The sequence below is a fragment of the Merops nubicus genome, unplaced genomic scaffold (genome assembly GCF_000691845.1).
Source record: "Merops nubicus isolate BGI_N331 unplaced genomic scaffold, ASM69184v1 scaffold51318, whole genome shotgun sequence".
Lineage (NCBI taxonomy): Eukaryota > Metazoa > Chordata > Aves > Coraciiformes > Meropidae > Merops > Merops nubicus.
Genome location: NW_008628685.1, coordinates 1,586 through 21,387, shown reverse-complemented (window position 1 = coordinate 21,387; position 19,802 = coordinate 1,586). Strand labels below are relative to the sequence as shown.

Sequence of the window (19,802 nt, the reverse complement as noted above, 5' to 3'; positions counted from 1 at the left end):
TGTTAGGAAACTTGTGTGCAAGTTTCTCTGCTGTGGGAAATATGTAATATAAAATGCTGTATGTACCCAGATTGTTCTCTTGCGTCTCAGTAGATGATGTAGAGCTTCTGCATCTATTCTTTTGCACTTTTCATTGAACCAGTTGTTTGATTTTTACAGTTAAAGGCATGCTGTGGGTTGTCTTGTTGCAGTTTTCTGTGTTCAGAGTTTATCTGGGTGTGGTCTAGTATGAATTTCTCAGCTGGTATCTGACAATCTGGTTTGTGGAATCGGTTTTGCAAGAATGATGTTGTAGCAATCATGCACCCCTAGTGCTATGGAGCTGTGTGCCTCTCAACCACAGTGATAGGTTGCTTGTCCTTTGCAGGCAGGAAAGCTGAAGCACAGAGGTTTCTGAACAAGTAAATGACAGAATCTCAGTGTCAGTGTAGTAGCCGCTGAATCTTACCCCATGTAGTCTGTGTACATTTATTAGCAAAAGACAGCATGATGCTCCTTACTGTTTTCATTCTGGGGGACGTAATCCAAGTTTTCTCTCTCTAGGATGACTGCCTACTAATGTTCAGTGAAGACTGTGCTCAGTGAAATGAGAGTCGTGCTGTCTGTCAATCCTGTCTGTAAGGAATATCACTGTGGCTGTGGGAAGTCTTACCTGATGACTTGAAAAATATTCTTGTTCATCTAAATCTGTTTCTACACCAGATTGCTTTGCTTTGCCACAGTACTTTCTTTTTTTTTGTAACCGGTTGTATTTTTTACTGGTGAATAAGCCAACCACCTTCCCTTACATAAGTTTTCTCTGAAGTTCAAAAAAAAAGAAGTTAGAAAATAGCAACATATAAACATCTTTCCCACACTTTAGTCTCATGCAATGAACTAAATGAATTCAGTATGTACCTTTTTAAGAAGTGAAAACATGTAAAGAGGTAAACGCTGAAATTCTAACTCTTAAGAAGTAATTTGGTGAGAAGAAGGTAAGGTTCTCATGTACCTGAAAATGTAATTGCAGTGTTTCCTCACTGTAATGTTGTATTGCTGCAACCACCCTTCTCTTTGCAGATGAGTTACTTCAAGTTGAACGTTGTTCTAGCCAGCAATTATATCGAAAAGGGGCAAAAGTGGTCATTCATCTGAACCACACAGGTCAACCATAAAGCAGATTAATCTAATGGCTTTCTTGCTGCTGTGCTGGAAAGTAAGAAGTTGGTCTTTCTGGAAGAATTTTATCAGAAGTATTTTAGAATGAGAGCCAGAATAGGATCTCTGAAATCAATATTAAGACACTTACAAACCACAACTACTATAATTTGATTTGATATTTCTTTTAAACTGCCTCAGAAATGGAAGAGGATTTTGCAATTAGGGAATAATATAACAAACAAATTGGCCTCTTCCCATAACTTTTACCAGAAATGGCTAATTCATCTGTAAATGTTGTAGGTCATGCATTCTCTTGACGTTATTGGGAGATACAGCCTTTTTCTGTGCATTTGCTGCGAATACAAGAACACAGTCAGTTCAGAGAAAAGAGAGACCATGTTGATTTAGTTGCTATTCTTAAGCACTTGATTCTTATATATCATTAATAAATTATATGTAAATTAAATTATATGTCTACTGACTTTGAATCCTACCACGTGGTCTCTTTCTGTAAAATTAAGTTCATAATGGACACATCATAAGTAACTCGCAAAATATTTTGGTCAGAATACAGCAGATTTTCTTGTTTTGGACTTCAAGTATAATGCACCAGTGATCCTCTTCTTCTTTGTTTAGGTTTGGTTTTGTTAGTTTGTTCCTTTGACTGTGCTTCAGAAGATGACAGACTTGGTGTACATCACAGTTCAGTTTTACTTTTTCCAAACAGCACTGTGGTATGCATTTGGGTCAGTTTATCATTCTTGGCCAATACTGCTTGTAATGTTTCATGTACAAGTGAGTTTTCCTCAGCAGTTTCTAACACAAGAAATTTAACTTCTGTGGACCTTGCAGCATAGTGTATTATTCAGTAGCGTGGTTAAAAATGAAGATCAATGACTTGATCCTCCAGTCTATATATTTTTTTTTGTTTTCATGATCACATAATAATTTACACTCAGTCCTTTTCTATTCAGTGTATGTGTACAGGCTGTCTGTCTTAGTCTGTGATTTATTTTTGTGTGTGTGTTCATTTCTGTGTGTTCTGTGTGGCTTGATTTTCTTCAGCATACATTCAACTTCTTTATAACATAAAACTTTTTTTTAAATGGTTGGAGTTTGTTTTAATAATGCTGGCGATTACAGCTTCACTATTAGTTATGGTACTGCATAAAGTATGAGGGGGGCAGTAGATTCAATGTAGTTGTATTTGAAAATACTTTGTAAGGCGAATGATATGCAACAAAGCAATATTAGAAGATAGTGCAGAGATTTTTTTTTTAGAGAGTAGGTATCAGTTCAAAGAATCTCTGCAAGCTAGCTTTTTAAGGTTTTACATTCCTTTATTTTTTTACTTTTCTACTCATACTAGAGTTGAGAATGTTTTGTTGCAGCATTACAGTGAGACATCAGTGTTCTCTTAAGAAAGACCATGTAAATTTGGTGTGAGCTAAGGTACACTAAGCTGGAAGTGGTCTGGCTGCAGAGGTGGAACTGTTCAAGAAGTTGTATGTTTGAGTGAAGAGGGTTTTTAAATACTTATTTTATTATTCTGAAGATGTTAGTTCCTTTCTCCCTAATGATTTAGTTCTGAAAGAGTTGAGTACGGTTTGCTGCTTGGTTTCTATTCAGGTTACATAGGGTAACTCCCTTCCTTTCTCTCCCATTGTGGTTAACAGTACATACTGCTTTGGTACAGTTAGAAAGTTTCTGTGCAGTTTTGCTACTGTTCTGTCATGTGGAAACACATCTGGCCATATCACTTATTAAAATCTTCTTTGAAAATATTTTGCAGCACAAAAATTACTGCTCTGCTGAAATGCTTTGCAATTATATATATCTGTGTGTGCTCCTGTGTCGGTCTCTTTTCCTTTTTGATAAGTATGCCTATCTTCTGTAAATGGAACTGGCTTCTTCAGCTCAAAGCAATGTGCTAAAATTCTGATTTAACAAAGAAAAGAGAGCACAGATATATTTTTGATAATAGGAAAAATACTGTAGTAGGTTTTTTTAATTGGTTGATTACTAGTGTTGTGAAATGTAAAGCAGTGTAAAGATCTGAATTCTGCAACACTTAAGTTCTTCCTGATATCCTGTATCCTCCTGTAGTCTAGAATAAAGGGTGTGTATTTGAGCAATGCCCTCTCATTTATTAGTGGGGGTCTACTGTTACTACTATTACTGCCCTTAAAAAAAAAAAAAAAAAGTGCAACTTAATAATCCAAAAATGTGTTTAAAACCTTTGTTCTATGTATTTTGTTACTAAACTTTAACATCCTCTGTTCTTCACCATGGCTGAAAGATAATTCACAAATTTTATTCATTTCTGATTTTGATGTTTCAGTTTGGTTTGTAATTTTCAGACTACTCAAAGATCTTTGCCTTGTCTCTGCAGAGATATTTCATATACACAGCCAAAATGTGAAATATTTGTCTTGAAAAAGGCTTGCTGTTTTTTTAGTGTTTCATGTAAGAGTTTCTCTATATCAAGTTTGTTATTAGTTTGGATATCCCTATAGATGGATTTCTTCCTGGATCCGAAAAGCAATCTGACAGATCTGTGCAGAAGTGACCTACTTTTATGCTGTTAATGTTATGTTTAATTTTTTTTTGGCATAGTGTTCTGGTTTACATTACTTTTGTTTTTCTTCTAGGCAAACGGAGTGGGCGTAGTAAAAAATGGAAAGAGATGCTGAAGTTGCCACCTGTTAGCCATTGTGAAGGTATTAGATGCTCAATCGGTAGGTGTCCTGTAGAACAGTCTGATTTTTCTCTTTTTTTTTTTTTGAGAAGGAAAGGTAAGAGTTTGATAGTGTTAACTGAAAAGATTTTTGCCTTGCTTCTGAATGCTAATTAGGAAAAATAGCTATTAAACTTTTATCATGATGGAGAATTTATGGGAAGATACAGTTGTGAGAAGATAAAAGCTTCTTTTTTATTAGAGGAAACTGCTCCTGAAGGATAAATTTACAAAGCCATGAATTAGAAAAAGGAATCATGTAATTTGAATGACATAGTAATATTACACTGTGTTCTTAATTTCTTCTAATATTATGTTAATATTTTCTGTTATTATCTTGTATTCCTTCTTTCCAAACAATCATTTTTGCTTTGGGATTGCTGTTTCACAGCATTGTTCCTTTCTACCCCCCAGCCTGAATGAAACTTAGGCATATAATTCAATGTGGATTTAATAAATGTGATAGTCTGTAAGAGATGAATGGGGCTGGAAGTGAGTGCTCCACTATCATTTGGGATCATTGCATGGTTTTGGTGTTTTTGCTAAATATGTTAATGTAAAATCTTCACATTGTAGCGATGTTTTTCTGATCTGTTCTTAAAGGGATGTAAGGACAATGCTGTGACAAAGACAAAAATAAACAAAGATGTTGACGTACTATTTCTTTCTCAGAAAGAGACTATAACCAGCTTTGTGACAAACAGCCAATAGGAAGACTTCTCTTCAGACAATTCTGTGATTCCAGACCAGATTTGAAAAGATGCATTGAATTTCTGGATGCAGTGGTAAGCAGTCTGAAATTGGAGATGGAGATCAACAGGCCTATACAGTTTGAGGGTTTTTTTTGTAAAAAGTTTGGGGTTTGTGCTGGTTTTGGCTGAGACAGAATTAATTTTCTTCATTGTAATTCATGCTGTGCAATGTTTTGAAATTTTGACCAAAACAGTGTTGATAACAAGGATGTATTAGTTGTTGCTGAACAGTGATTCCATAGCTTCAAGGTCTTCGATGTTACTCACATCCCTCCACTGAGTATCTTGGGGGTGCTCAAGAAGCTGAGAGGGGACACAGCTGGGACAACTGACCCAAACAGACCAAAGTGATATTCCAGACTGAAGTCATGCTCAGCATAGAAAGATGGGGGAAAGGAGGATGAGAGTGGGAAGTTAGTTATCATGTTCTGCTAAGTAGCTGTTAAAGGCCCACTTTTCTGGAAATGACTGAACATCTCCCTGCCCATGGGAAGAGGTGCATTAATTTCTTATTTTGCTTTGCTTCTGCATGCAGCTTTGCTTTATCTATTAAATTGTCCTTATCTCCACCTGAAAATTTTCTCACTTCTACCCTTTTGATTACTATTCAGGGGTCAGGGGAGTGAGCAGCTGTGGGGGGTTTAGCTGCCTACTAGGGTTAACACACAACTATTCTATAAAATACTAAGTTTCTCTAGAGGAATCTGTCCACTAATGCTACATACATGAAACTATAGTGTGATTTATTCTTTTCCAGTGGTAAAGCTGTAATATTTGATGAAAATAAGGAAAATCTGGCTCTGTTAGTTAAAGGAAGATGTTTATTGTAAAATCTCTGCTATCTTGTTATGGTCAGAGCTACAAAAATAAGCATGATGGGAACGAGAGAAATAATATTAGAAAGACATGCTGCTTGACTTCTTGAGCCTAAAAGAATATGTATACAATTAATATTACTTATGATACTCAGACTTGAAAATGTTGCAACTTGCATGGAAGCCCTAGGCTAGACAGAATGAGTTTATTAAAAAAAAAAAACAAAAACAAAAAAAACCAACAATGGAGATGGAAGTTTAGGGCACCATCTACAGAAGGAGAAAAAACATGTTTTAGAGACTAAAAGAGAAGGAAGCTGTTTTGTCTTGATACATTTTCATCTTGGTATCTATCCCTAAAGAATGAGGGGAGGAAGGAAGTGTGCCCATAGCCATATTTTGTAAAAAGTCCTCAAACAAAACCCTCAAAGGGGGAGGGTAGCGTGGGGAGAGTAACGGCAAGAGTAGGCAGGCAGACAATTGTCCTTGAGAGGAGAAAATAATACCTCAGAACTTTTTCTTCATCCCTTATAATTAATCCAAGAGCAGTAAGATATAATCTTAAACAGAGATTACTGCCAAAGGAGCAGTTTTCCTTATTCCACTTCTTTTATTTCTATATTCAAGGAACAAATAACCAAAGGACATAGAAGTAGGGTAGTGCTGCTGCTTACATGTGTCCCAAAATACAGTATCAGAATGCAAGATGGCTCTGAAAGAGGCCTGGGTATAAGCAAGTACCTGAAAATATTGGTGTGCCCACCACTTCCCTATATCTTCCTTCCCCATACGGGAGGGTAAACTGAGCACTTGATAGTGAAAAAGAAACCTTAGCATCATGTAAGTAGAATTGCTTTATTTGTCAATGAATTTTTGGGCAATTAGGCTTACGCCTCAGGTGCATTTCACCATACTCTTGAGTACCAAATTCCAGAGACCAATTTGAGAGTTGGAGATACAGAGCAGATTGAATGGAAATCCAGAACAATGGAGCTAAATATCCCAAACTGAGAATAAACAAGAGCATTTTAATGAGCATTGCACAATGGGGAGACCACTGACAACTGTGGATGTACCCTTAATAGCTACAACTTCTGTCCACCTTTTTAATCCTTTAAAGTTTAGAGTAAGAGTAGCCCAAAGGAGAGGAAAAAGGAAAAAAAAAAAAAAAAAAAAAAAAAACCAAACCCATAAGGCAGGCATGTCTTTGCTATACAGATAGAATTTTTCAGGTGAAATTGTTCCTAGGAAGTAACTTGTGTTTTACACTAACTGAAAATTTTTAATTGTTTTGAAAAATGCAACCTATAATGTTATGTGGATTGCAACCCTTTTGTGAATTAACAGACTGTCATAATTGAGGTAAGGGATAATTTCACAATTTACTTTTAAATTTTTATATATTTTTTTTAACTTCCATTTGAAAAATGGTGAAGAACTATGCTTGGGAGTCACTGAAACAGAAGTCTCTTAAGAGTTAAGATAATCCCTAACGGGTGACTCTCGTGATCTGGAAGCTAGCACGCTGTCTTGATCAAGGAAGTGAGATAGAATATTCTCTCTTGCAGATAGTTCCTGAGTTAGTCTGATTCCCTTTTCTGGACTGGACTTCAGCAAGCTTCTTCAAGCTTTTTTGAGGGAAGAGGGAGAGAGTGGTTGGGTTGAGTATTTCTTTGTTGGTTTTGTTTGTAAGGCAGTAAATGTGAAGGGAAAGGCTAACGTTGTGGGGGTTTTACCCTGGCTTTTGCTATTTAAAAAATTTTAAATAAATTTTAGACTTAATCTTTCTGCAGTTTTTCTGGCATAAAATGCAAGAGTCGTAAGAGCCTTGCATCTTAATTACAAGAGCTTTCTGACTCACTTAATGTGGAGCAATGTGATTTCAGCAACAGGAGGCTAAAATGGCAAAATCAGGGTAGTACAATGCTGCGTTGTCTACCTGTACTGAATATCAAGACTGGGAAGCTTTAACTCTTGAGAAGATATGACCCTAAAGTCTCGAGTCAGCTTGACTTTACACAAAGAAGAGTTGTGAAATAATTGAATAAAAGTGACAGAAAGTGAGGAATTACAGTTATCCAATCTTCTAGTGACTCATTTCACTAGCTGGGGACAAGGTTACTCAAGTATGAAAAAGAAAGGGTGACAAATCAAACTTCCCTCTAAAGCTCTGTGAGTAACAAATTAGTTGACAAGGCTGTCTCTTAAACTTCCTTTGAATTACAGTATCTGTTTAAACCAGTATGTCTGCCTGTATTAAATTAGTGACTGCTTTGGCATAATTGCCAAGTTAAAGGTGGGAAGTGCACTGCTGTGGCTGATCAACTTTTCTCACCTGCTTCGCTTGCTTGGTAGTTGCAGAAGGATTCCTCAACATTGGACTGGTAGTTGTGGAACTAAAGCAGCAAAAATAATGGCTTGCAACAGTTTATGAATTTAAGTATTGTGCTGAAATGGTTGATACCATAATGTCTCAGCAGAAAAAGATGTTGATGACTTAGTAGTGAGTCAGTGTGGGTTAGTTGGAATATATTGCAGAACTGGAGTTCAGGGACTCTGTTATTTCCAGTAGTGTGTGTGTGGTTGGTTCTTGAACTGGTTTGTTCGTTTTTGTTTTTTGTTTTTTTTTTTTTTTTTTCCCCAGTGTTCTATAGAAACAGTTTATAAAGGTAAATAACATCTTCTGATTAGATCAATGACTTGGAACTCCCTATAGGGTTCTTATGATTGTTGTTCCAGTATGCCAGACTGCTGTTTTGTGTGATACAGTCCTCCATTGTGGAGGTCTGCCACAGAGGCTTCATTCCTAGGTGCATGTAGTTACATTCTGACATAGGAAATAAGCTTTGATTGAGTTGGCCCAGCTTATGAAGCTAATACAAGTTCCTATTTGAGATGGCTCTTCTCTAATTTATTTTTCCAGAGATTCTGTGTTATCTTTAAATGTTGCAACTTCTGATGTCTGTTTCTAGATTATGCCTTAAAATTGTTAATAGTAAGTAGTCCTTGGAGTTTTTCAATGCCAGTATCTCTTTGATGGTTGGGGTTTTTTCCCCCCATAGTAGTTTTTTTTTTTTTCCCCCTCAAGCTCTATTAAGCTGCCAGATATTTATCTGCAAAATGCACTGTATTGTACAGTCATATTTTTCTACATCACAGTACTATATATTACTAAGTAAAAAAAATCGAGTTTTTATATCAGTTTTATTGTCTCAAAGAATGCAGTAGGGCTTGGTTTAGATCTCTCTTATTTCCAGTTAACATGACCTTGTAGAAAGCAGTAGTTTTATCCCAGCTTTACCCAAGACTCTAATTTTTTTCCTTCACGTATTTTTCTTTACTAGAGCAATGCAGAAAAGTTAATTAAGTATGAGTACAATCATCATTCCCTACCTGGATCATTCTGTCGTACTGTACTACATAAATACCATTCTATTGTAATTGACCTGATTTAACTCTAGGATGCTGTTTCTGCAATTGCGTTTAGATTAATTGTTAGTTTTAATATGTTTTCCAAATGTTAAATTCCATGTGCTTTTTTCTTAAGATGGTTCTTCATACATGTTTCATTCTGTAGCCTAAAAAGTTTTAAACAGAATTTAAACAATGAGAACCTTCAGTTCTTTCTATATTAAGAGCATTGTTGTATTCAGGATAAAATTTACCTAGCATCATGTAAAAGACTGCAATGCCAAAAATCTCTGAACTTAATTTCATTTTCAATTCCATTCCCCTAGGCTGAATATGAGGTATCTTCAGATGAAAAGCGTATAGACTGTGGCCTGAAAGTTTTAGAGACATACTTCACTAATGGGGTAAATATCTTATATTGCAAAATCTGATGTGTTTTGTAAATGTCAGTTAACTAGAGATATAAGTTGTTGCCTTGGTTTTAGTAAATTGACTTGCAAGCTTCTTTAGTCCCATTTTTTTGTCTTTCTGAAAGGTGAACTGCCTTCTAGAATTGTGAAACTTATCAACTTGAGCAGAAACCTTGACTGATTTCTGCTTTTAAGACTACTACCATTATGATTTATTCTCCTATGTTTTGTAATTAAAGTACTGGTCTTAGGTAAAGATATGTTTTTAGACAAACTCATTTTGCATCTAAAGAAAACTTGTTAACAAAGAAACTCAGTTTTGTAGTCCGGGGACATGGAATGAGAAATCCTTGACATTGCTTGGCTTCTTTCAGACTCCTGTGTGGCCTTGGTTTGGTTTTCACAAAGTGAAATCCCGTGCTGCTTTGTTCTAGAGCATTCTGTTTCCCAGTATTTTGCGTGGAGAACATTAATAACTGATCTTTTGCATATATTAAATCTCACTGATTGATTTTTAAGAGTCTGTTCTTTGGTATCAAGTAGAAGCTTTTCTGTGTATCGTTAATTAGATGTTTTCTTTCTATGAATAGATGCTTCTCCTGCTTTTTTTGCTTTGGTCATTCTGAAAAGGCTTGACTCCAAATGAAGGTCTTTCAAATGCCTTAAGAGCAGATAGGCTTCTGATAATTTCTTTTGGACTACTGCAAGTCACACCCAGTATTTACAGAAAACCCCAATTTCTTTGGGCTTGTTTGAAAGTTTCCCAAGTGCGTGTGTTTCTTTCCCCTTCCCTCCCTGCTGCCAAGCCAAATAGATAACTTGCTTTTGTGGTGGTACACTCATGGAAAGAAAAAGAAATTTGACTTATTGCCAAGTTTGTTTCCCCAGATACTGAAGTAGTAACTGACTGTAATAACTTTCGATGCATTTTTCTGTAATAGGGAACAAATAAAAATTTTGCCTGAATATGACTTTCTTGAGTTTCTCTTTAGCTAAACCATTCCTTTCTTTTTCCTGTATTAGAAGATTTAATTTCACTTTGGATACAGAACTTTTCCTTGTTCTGTTGATTTACAAAATTGCTTTAATTGTTGCCTCCCTCCCCCTTTTTTTTTTTAATTATGTAAAGTCTGCAGCACACTTGCCAGAAATACCTCAGGAAACAGTAAACGAATGTAAAGCAAGACTGGAAAACAACCCTTGTAAGGATCTTTTTATGGACTGTACTAGGTAAGTTAAAAATGCATAGTGCCAAGTTTGAGTATCACAAAAGAATTTTGTGTGTCTCTGAGAGAATTGAAATGTGAAGTTATTACACCCAGGAGTATTTAGTCTGATTTGAGTGTAGGTAAGAACTTTGGAACAGATTTATTAAAGAGCTAGGATTCCTCCAGATGTGATTTAGATGGCTGACTTTTGCAGAGCTTTATCTTTAATGCTATTTTTGCATAAAATCACATTATCATCTTCTGCGTATTCCGCAAGTTAGAATAGTATTTCTCTTCATTATGTTTTTACCTTTTGAGTGACTTCTTTTCCATGATTGAGGGTCCTCGGAAAAATATGCAGTTATAAACTGGAGCTTGAAAGGTTTCTGAGCAATGTTACACAACTTACGACTCTTGAAAATAGGTTGAACTGAGTCCAACAGTTCTATTCCATTAAGATGGCTGATCAGAGCATCGACTGTGATAGTTAACACAAACAAATACAGCTTGGTTTTGTTCTGAAGTTGGGAAGTGATACTTCACACAGCAGCAGCAGCAGGGATGGCTTTCCTTGGAGGGACAGTACATGTTTACCAGGGTTGCATGTCTTTCTAAAGCCTTTATGTTTGTAATATTACTGGTTCTTCAAGACATGCTTGATCATGTCTGAAGGATTACAACATGTTTTGTCACTGCTTGGGTCATCTCCCTGGCAACAAAAATAAGCATACTTTATAACAGCCTGAGATTATAACATTGTAAGGGATGTGTGAGAACACCTAGTAAATCATGTCCCAAATAGAGGATCTGTCATGTAGGTCATCCTCTTTCCTCTATCCAATAAAAATCTGAATACAGTTTGAATTACTTGTTTTCCTACACTCCCCACACACTCCCTTCGTGTGTTTAGTTTAAGGGGAATGATAAGGTACCTGGTGTTCAGGTTTGGGTACCGCATTTAGTATTTGAGTTTCAAATCCTAAACCAAAATTTCTACTTACGAGTCTTCAAAGAATATATGAAAACTTGTAGGTACTTTGCTGTAAATCTCTTTTGAAAGTCACATTTCTGGGGTCATACATGCATACATGCATAGCTACTGAGAGGCTGATGCTTGTGTGGGCTTGAAGACCCTTAATGAGAATACAGAGGTCCAACTTTCTAGTACCTCTAAGTAACAGTAGTTTGGCATTCCCTAGTGTTTTGAGAAAAACAGTTTCCTGCGATGGGCATTCACTTAATGAGACATCTAAGTTAAAAACATTGTTGTGCACAGTAACAATGTTTTTCTGCCTACAGCTTCATTGATATGTTTAAGTATATTTGAATAGATTGATTGCACCTCCTGCTTTATCGTTTTTTTCAGTAAAAGACTGATTTTATTTTCCTGTTGCTAGAATTGTTCATGAATACCTAAGCAGAAGACCTTTTGAAGCTTACCAAGAAAGTGTGTATTTTTCCCGTTTTTTACAGTGGAAATGGCTGGAAAAGTAAGTTTAGTTATAATGTTCACCTTATAGTTTTGCTTTGCTTTTTGGCCAATTCTGCTTGTTACTCTAAAAATGCTCTAGAGCACTAATGGATGACACTGCCTGTTTAAGAAATTATGATCTGAGATACAAGATGTGAAGGATGGTGTTGATGGGACAGTTAGCCAATCCTCTCACAGAATTATCTGTCCAGTAGTCTTTCAGTGGTAAATTTGTATTGGTTAAATACAAATTTATTTTCATGTGGATTTGTGTGTGGCTGCCAAGTGTGTGGTTGGATGCCAATATTTTGTTGGAAACCTTTCATTTAAAACTTGGTCTGATTCGTGGTTAATAAACAACCTAATCTAGTTTTATAACCTACTGGGTGACTGTGTAACCAATCAGTTCTTGAGGATTGTACAGACACAGATCTAGTAATTCCAGTGCAGCAAGATTTGTATATATCAGAATCCAGTTTGGGCTTTTAAACCAATACTAAATGAGTGTCTAAACTTTTTCAGAAGGCTGAAATTGGTACAAATTGAATCTAATTCAGCACTGCTGGATAGCATGGGCACATATTCAAACATTAAATTGTTGGAATTTATCATAAAAATTAATACTCAAATTATCCAGTGTCTTTATTTGACTGAATTAGTAGCAGAAGCCAGGAAGAGAACTAGGGAAGTTACTCAAAGCAAATTCTGTACCAAATGAGCCTCCATTTGTTGTCCTGAGAATAAAGCTGCATTGAGAATGAGTGCTCTTTGAGAACAAAAGGCAAAGCCAGCACCATGAAATAGCCCAGTTCTGACACCTGTTAGGAGTGTTTCAGCATAGAAGGGCTGACATCTTCACTGCCTCCAGTTGGCGGTTCCTCTTCCTCTACATCAACATCTCAACAGTTGGGCTCTTGAACTGCTGTTGCATCCCACAACTCTTCCTTTTTTGAAAAAGCAAAACAGGAAGGCAAAATCAGAAGCAGTTTACCTCTTTAATGCTGCACTGTAAGCATGACCTCATTGAAACCCAGCCTACATGTCAGCACACTGCAGCTGAGAGAGACAACCGGAGGTGATAAATAAAGGTCAAGGTGATAAACCGATAAGGCTCTAACCACAGGCAGCAAAGGGCCTAACTGATCCGCTTTTCTTCCTGCCATTGTGAATGTCTGATGACCACATGAGGGAGCCCATGTTTCTAATCAGAACACCCCTTTCATTTGAATTTTAGGTTATTATAATACTGTCTTCCTGAGGGCAAGGCAACTGTTGTTCAGTAAGATGTAATAGAACAGGAAAGAGAAAAGGAAAACAGACCTCAGAGTGGGAGGGGCATTAATAATACTTGTAATTCCTGTTGCACTAATTGTTTCTTTCTGTTATTCAGGCAACCAGTAACCAAGCACACTTTTAGGCATTACCGAGTATTAGGCAAAGGTGGATTTGGAGAGGTGAGTACCAAATTACCTTTTTGCAAGGCATTCATTAAGAAAAAAAATTTAATACAGAGCAGAGGTGTTTTTTTAACTATTGACTGTAACAATCTACAGTTGACATATGAACTGGCAAACTCATTGATCCAAGCTTCTTTTATTGCATTAGTTTCAGTTTTGTAGGTCATGAAGATGGAGAAAACTTCCACTGACTGCTTAGAAATGTCATTTGACAATGGGAAATTAGTTTCTGTTTAACAATTACATTGAATATTAATGAACATAATAGGAAAATACATAGGTTTTATTAATCCTGTTTATAATGGAATGGGATTTTTTTTAAACTTCTTTAAAAAAAAATATTCTAAGAAACCCCTTACTGTCTCTGACACACCTGCCTTCTTTTTTAGGTATGTGCCTGTCAAGTACGGGCAACAGGAAAAATGTATGCTTGTAAAAAGCTAGAAAAAAAGAGAATAAAGAAGAGGAAAGGAGAATCAATGGCCCTAAATGAAAAAAGAATTCTAGAAAAAGTGAATAGTAGGTTTGTAGTAAGTATCTACTTCTGATCTTATTGTGAGAAGTTTGTCTTCCTATTTTGTTTGCTTCATACTTGTCTCTTCAGGATCTTGTGGGCACAAGGCACTTTTTAATTGATTTAGAGAATGTGTGACAGCTGAGAGAAATGGTTGACATACTAAGTATGATTGTATGTCTGTGAGTAGTTCTGTGCAGAGGACTTTATTTTTCCAATATTGAATTTATTTTAGGCGACCTGCTTAATTTGCCACTGAAAACCAAAACAGTAGGTTGTGTTTCAGTATGCTGCTGCCACTGAATCATTGTCCTTTCAAAAGTGAATAGATTATTCTGTAGCACTCAGACTTGAATATTCACTGAACTTGTATTTCTGCTGCATGCTATTTCTGAGTGTGTTTGCCTATCTATAAAGAGGATATTCCATATATTTTCTTCCATCCTATTCTTTCCTTCTGTTTTTTTCCTTCTCTCTTTTTGTTCTGTTTTTCCAGTGCATTGCTCTCTGTTTACTTCTCTTGCCTCTATCTTCCCTCCCATACACCTATTTTTTTTATAATTAATGCTAACTTCTAATTTAATTTTCGGAGGTGATTAAAAAATGCACTTAAAGGGTAACTTCATGAGAATCTGCCATGTAGTTGCCATTAGAAGTTGCATATCCTGCATTTCTGTGACTTCTAATAGGAGTGGTTTTATATCCTTGGGTATTTTCACAGCTTTCCTCACTGCATATACAGGAAATTTGACTAGCGTATCAATTCACATTAGTTATATTGCTTTGCTGTGTACCAGGGCTTAAAGAGGTATCATGAATGTGAAACAATTAACATAAGTTTTTAATAGAAATTGCACAGAATGAAAATTTTAGTCTTAATACTATTAACCTGACGCTATCATGTAAATTATGTTCTGTTACTAACAAATTACTCAGCAGTTAAATAACTTAGAATGATCAAAGATACACCAAGTAGACTTCCTCCCAGGTCATGTTTATTTTTTCTTTATATTGTTGTCATTTAAATGTTAATTTTAAATGCTTTTTAATCCATTTGATCTAAATTTTGTATTGCTGTTCAGAGAGGATTTAAAAATACCTGTGTTAGAGGAAAGTGAAAGTTAAATGAAAAAATAAATTTATAAAATATGTACCAATGTGTTTTCTGATAAGCTTTATGTATTAAAAAAACCCAAAGTTGTAGGATAATGAAGAAAAAAATCAGAGAAAGAAAAATTAAGAACCTGCTGGCCAGATTTTTAAAGTATTATAAATAATGTTTTCATATAAATATGCTCATGTTATCTTCTCACAAGGCTCATGGGCTTGAATTGATTGAAACTGAATCCTGGAACTACCTGAATTGATCCAGATATTACTAGTTGTAGAGATACCTGAGAGTGAAACTTCGATTTTTGAGTAATATCTTTTTAACATATGTGAATACTTTAAATCAATAATTGATCAAAGTTTAATTTGGAATCAGTTTGTAGGATTGAGCTTAAGCTGTCTTCCTCCTGCCACCCAGTGTTTTTTGACACAACAGAAGATCTAGATCTGGGATCTGCAGTAATACTGGGTTGGGAGTAGGCAGATAATTTGTTATGCCTCTCTCACAAGTAAAGTCATCAATAGCTGGCCGTTGGTTTAAAACCGCCAAGCAGAAACCTTTCCCTGAATAGCTGATTTGTATATTTATTTCCTTTTTTTATTTTGTATTCGATTTATGTTTCTGAAGAGAGAGTTTGGACTTACTACTGTATTGTGGCCTTTCTGTACTTGTACTACATTACATTTATTGTGCCAAAATAAATCCTATTGACTTTTACCTAGTTTATTTGCCTAATGTAAGCTGAGTACATGTTTAAATCCCATTGCTTTTAGTAAAAGTTGGTTAATCTCTGAAGGTAATTTTGAAGATCCTGCCAGATGATCTTAAGCATAGCATAGCTTTTTCTATTGAAACTGAGTTTGTAACATAAACATGTTAAATTTTGCAATATGTTACATTGTTTTAAATTATTTTTGGTTTTGTGTTTTTTAAATTCACAAGTCTACTGTATAACTTTATATGCACTTGAAAACCATTTCTCTAAAACCTGAAGAAAAAAACCCCATGCAGTGTTCTTTACCTATCAGCACTGAATTCCAAGTACGGTGAGAACAAAGAGTAAAAAGCTATACTAAATCTCTGCTGTTAGCAAGTTCTAAGGGAAATACGTGCTTATTTGGGGTGGCAGGGGGAGCAATAGAATGTACATATTTGATCTTAAATAACTTTTTAAATTTCTCTACCGTAGGGCAGCTTTGAGTCTTGTAAAAGTTCATTAAAATGGTTTGATAGTGCATAATTCCTCAGGTGTTAATAAAGTAAGGTATGTGTACAAGTTATCTTTACAAAGAGTAACACAGAAAATGTGCAGTTGAAGGGCATCATCAATAAAGGTATTGTCTGCATGGGTCTCTGTGGAATCTAAACAGATATGACTAAACTTTTGTATAGTGATGTAGGGTTTGTGTGTACATGCAAATTAGCCTGAATTCCTTTGTATCCAAGTACTAAACAGGAGCAATTCTCTACTTGGCTGTTGGGGATTTTTTTGCTTTAAAAAAGGATTTGTACATTCCTTGTATTGGAAAAAAGTTGTGAACTGTATTTGGGTATCTGAATGAATAATGGTTATCTTCTCCTCTCCCCCATTTTTAGGTTAGTTTATCCTATACGTATGAGACGAAAGATGCCCTGTGTTTAGTATTAACCATAATGAATGGAGGAGATCTGAAGTTTCACATATATAACATGGGAAATCCTGGCTTTGATGAAGAACGGGCTATTTTCTATGCTGCAGAACTCTGCTGTGGTCTGGAGGATTTGCAGAAGGAGAGAATTGTTTACAGGTGAGTGTCAGCTACAGTCACTCAAACCTTGAATTTTCAGCATTGAATGTATTAATTATTTTCTACTAAAATGAGTTTACACTTCAAAGTAAAAGAAGCAAAGAAATTGTGTAGTAGCCCTTTTTTCACAGCACATCCTTCAGAATTACTCAACTTACTTGTCTTTTTACTGGTAGATTAGGTCTAGATACTTGCTATAGATAAAGACATGATAAAGTTGATTCAAGGTTTGTTTGTAAAAATTATAAAGCAATTTCATTAGTAACTCAAATAAATTTTGGGAACATGAGGTTGTATTCCTGCCCACTCTAAACTAGAAGTGCATGGAAGGCTCTAAAAGTCCCTTGCTGCATTGCTTAGTATGCCCAAGCGGGCAAAAAGTCAGTTATAATCCATATTGTTCTCTTTCTCTGTTTTTATCAGTTTCCTCCAGTAAACACATTATTAGCTTTTGAATTAATAAAGATATCAGAAGCCTCATGCATTGTGCTTGATCTTAACTATGCTTTTCTGTCTCTGTACATACATCATTTAACCCCTGGCATGCTTTAATGTATAGAACAAGCAAAACAAGCTTCATGGTGGACCAAGAATGCTGGCTTTGCATTTCTGGCATGTAACACCAAGTGCCGCTGGTTTTCAAAGAACTTCTAAAAGTGTCATCCAGCATAACTTGAATGAGTCGCAGTCTTTTCCCTCACCAATATAGAAGACTAACACGCACACAGAGCAGAAGCTAGCAGAACCACAGAGTAAATTAGGCTTATGCTGGCTGTTGTATGTGGTTCCTCAAAGAATTTGACCACTCTTGCAGTGTTATGCAGTGTTACTTTGGCATGCATGCAGGAGGGAAGCGAGGATGAATGGTTTCATCAGCTACATGTAGATCATTTCACATTGCCCAAGTGAAAACAAAAGTGGTTGTTTAAAATACAAAACAACAGCAACAAAACCACAAGTGAAACAAACCAGACCCAACCAAAACAAAAAAGAAAACCCAGAGTGGTTGTGTTTAAGCCCAAGTTGTTAGCTGTTTGCCTACAAGAAGACCTTCAAACATGTATCAGATCCTAGCGTTCTCTGTAATTGCAGACCTTGGAGTGGTGGTGGTTTCTTCTGGAACAAGCTTGGTGTCTTAGAACTCAGCCCTGTTTTACACTATTATATAATCAGATTCCAGTTATTAAGAATTTGCATGGCCTTGTTTATGAGCAAGGAAAAAAATAATTTTACAACCACCTCTTAACTAAAAGAATGGGAATTATTTTTATTCTTCTGTTTGTAACAAAAGGGACAAAGAGATAGTCATCTGTCTATGTGTTAAAACCAGAATAGTTTATATACCTGCAGGAAAAAGAAGAGCTTAACTTAACTATAATACCTGAAGGTATTAGTTAAGCAATTCAGTATAGGACATCCTAAGGGAGTTTCTGCCCAGGATGTAAATAGATGAAAAGAGACTCCAATTGTAGCATGTCAGTTCAACTATGTTTGAGTACTAAAACTAGAAATATTTGGATAATTTTATGCTTACTGTAGAATCACTTTCAGCACTGCATTTTTTAATAGCAAATTACCAAATTTTGTAAAAGCAAGTCTTGTTTCTTCTCTTTTGCTAATGGTACTTTTTTCCTTGATGATGTTGATTTGGGTTTTTTCCCATGATTGTTTCTTTTTGTATTATGTATTTAGGAGTGTAGCTCTAAATTTTACAGTTTTACAGACAAGAAGCCAAAACACCTTGTTCATGGAAGTCTTCAGAATGTCACCAATTACAATGATATGTTACTCAGCTGAAATTCTCTATCACACGTCTTAAGGGAAATGTATTTTAAGCAGCAATACAGTGATTATATATCATTAGTGAAATGGAAAGCTTGAGAAAAAATGCCATAATTGTTTTACTCTCACCAAATAAGTTATGCTGGCAAAATCTAGTCTTAATGTTGTTATGGGAGGGAGAGCATAATGAAGCACATTTTCAGGGACTCAATGATTTATTTTTCCAAATTATGGTAACTACTAGTGTGAGAAGTGAGTCCTCATTCTTGGCTTTTGCAGACTACAATACCTGACCTCCCTGGTGGGCTTTGGGAAATATCACGAGGATTTTCATTCTCCTGGGCAAGAAAATACAGAAGGAATGTTTTTCTTATGTTGCTGTTATTTTGAAAGCACTTAATACTGGTAGGGCCACTGAATTTCTGAAATTGGCACTAGTTCTTTTTCTTGTTGCAGTGTCTCAAGATCTATTACTGCATCTGTTTTCCAGCTCTAGAGGAGGAGTTTTAAACTCTCTTTTTATACAAATAGCTTAAATTGTTAAAGCAGACTTTAATTCTGTAATATACTGCTACAAAATATTTTCTTAAAAATGTCTTTTGTGGCTATCCATCTGTATACTCACAGCAAGAGTAGAGTAGAGTCAGTGGAAGAAGGGAAATTCAGAACTTCTGAAAATTGTAGTCCTTGGTGCAGGTGGGTGTCAGCAGGTAGCAGTAAAATCAGTTGATCTTGTTAGCTTGTTCGGTTCTAGAATATCAGTTTTAACATAAGGCAGTCACATTAAAATTTATAATTTATTATATTTGGGATGTGTTGCCTTCAGTAGCAAAATGCTTCATAATATGGAAAAGCTAGGCCTAGCATCTCTCCATTAATACCAATTTTCATTGTGTGTTTTAATGTATACCAGTTATCACTGAATTTCAAGCAGTGGTGTTAGTGCTGTCTGTAGAACCCTGGAGTCAGTTGTGCCATTTTCTTAGTGGGGTTCCCACTGAGTTGAAAGAACAGATGCAGAGCTGGAAAGAGCCCCCTCACACACTGCCCTGTGACGACGATTGACCTGGTTTGCTTGTTCAGTGGGAGCTAGTGGAAGAATCTATAGCTTGCCATATGTTGCTGACCTCAGGAAAATAAGCAGAGAGGAGCAGGCAGTAGTGGAGGTATTCATTCATCTGCTACATTAAAAGTCTGATACTACTTA

General features: G+C 35.9%; 1 protein-coding gene across 1 annotated transcript; it reads left to right on the top strand.

The window, feature by feature from the left end:
• Nucleotides 1-3,796: 3,796 nt before the first annotated feature.
• LOC103779090 (G protein-coupled receptor kinase 4-like) lies at nt 3,797-16,817 on the top strand. The gene is made up of 8 exons (XM_008946707.1): nt 3,797-3,878; nt 4,550-4,662; nt 9,182-9,259; nt 10,395-10,495; nt 11,871-11,963; nt 13,335-13,398; nt 13,791-13,931; nt 16,623-16,817. The coding sequence occupies exons 1-8, from the start codon at nt 3,827-3,829 to the stop codon at nt 16,815-16,817; spliced, it is 837 nt and encodes a 278-aa protein (XP_008944955.1). The 5' UTR covers nt 3,797-3,826.
• Nucleotides 16,818-19,802: the final 2,985 nt, after the last annotated feature.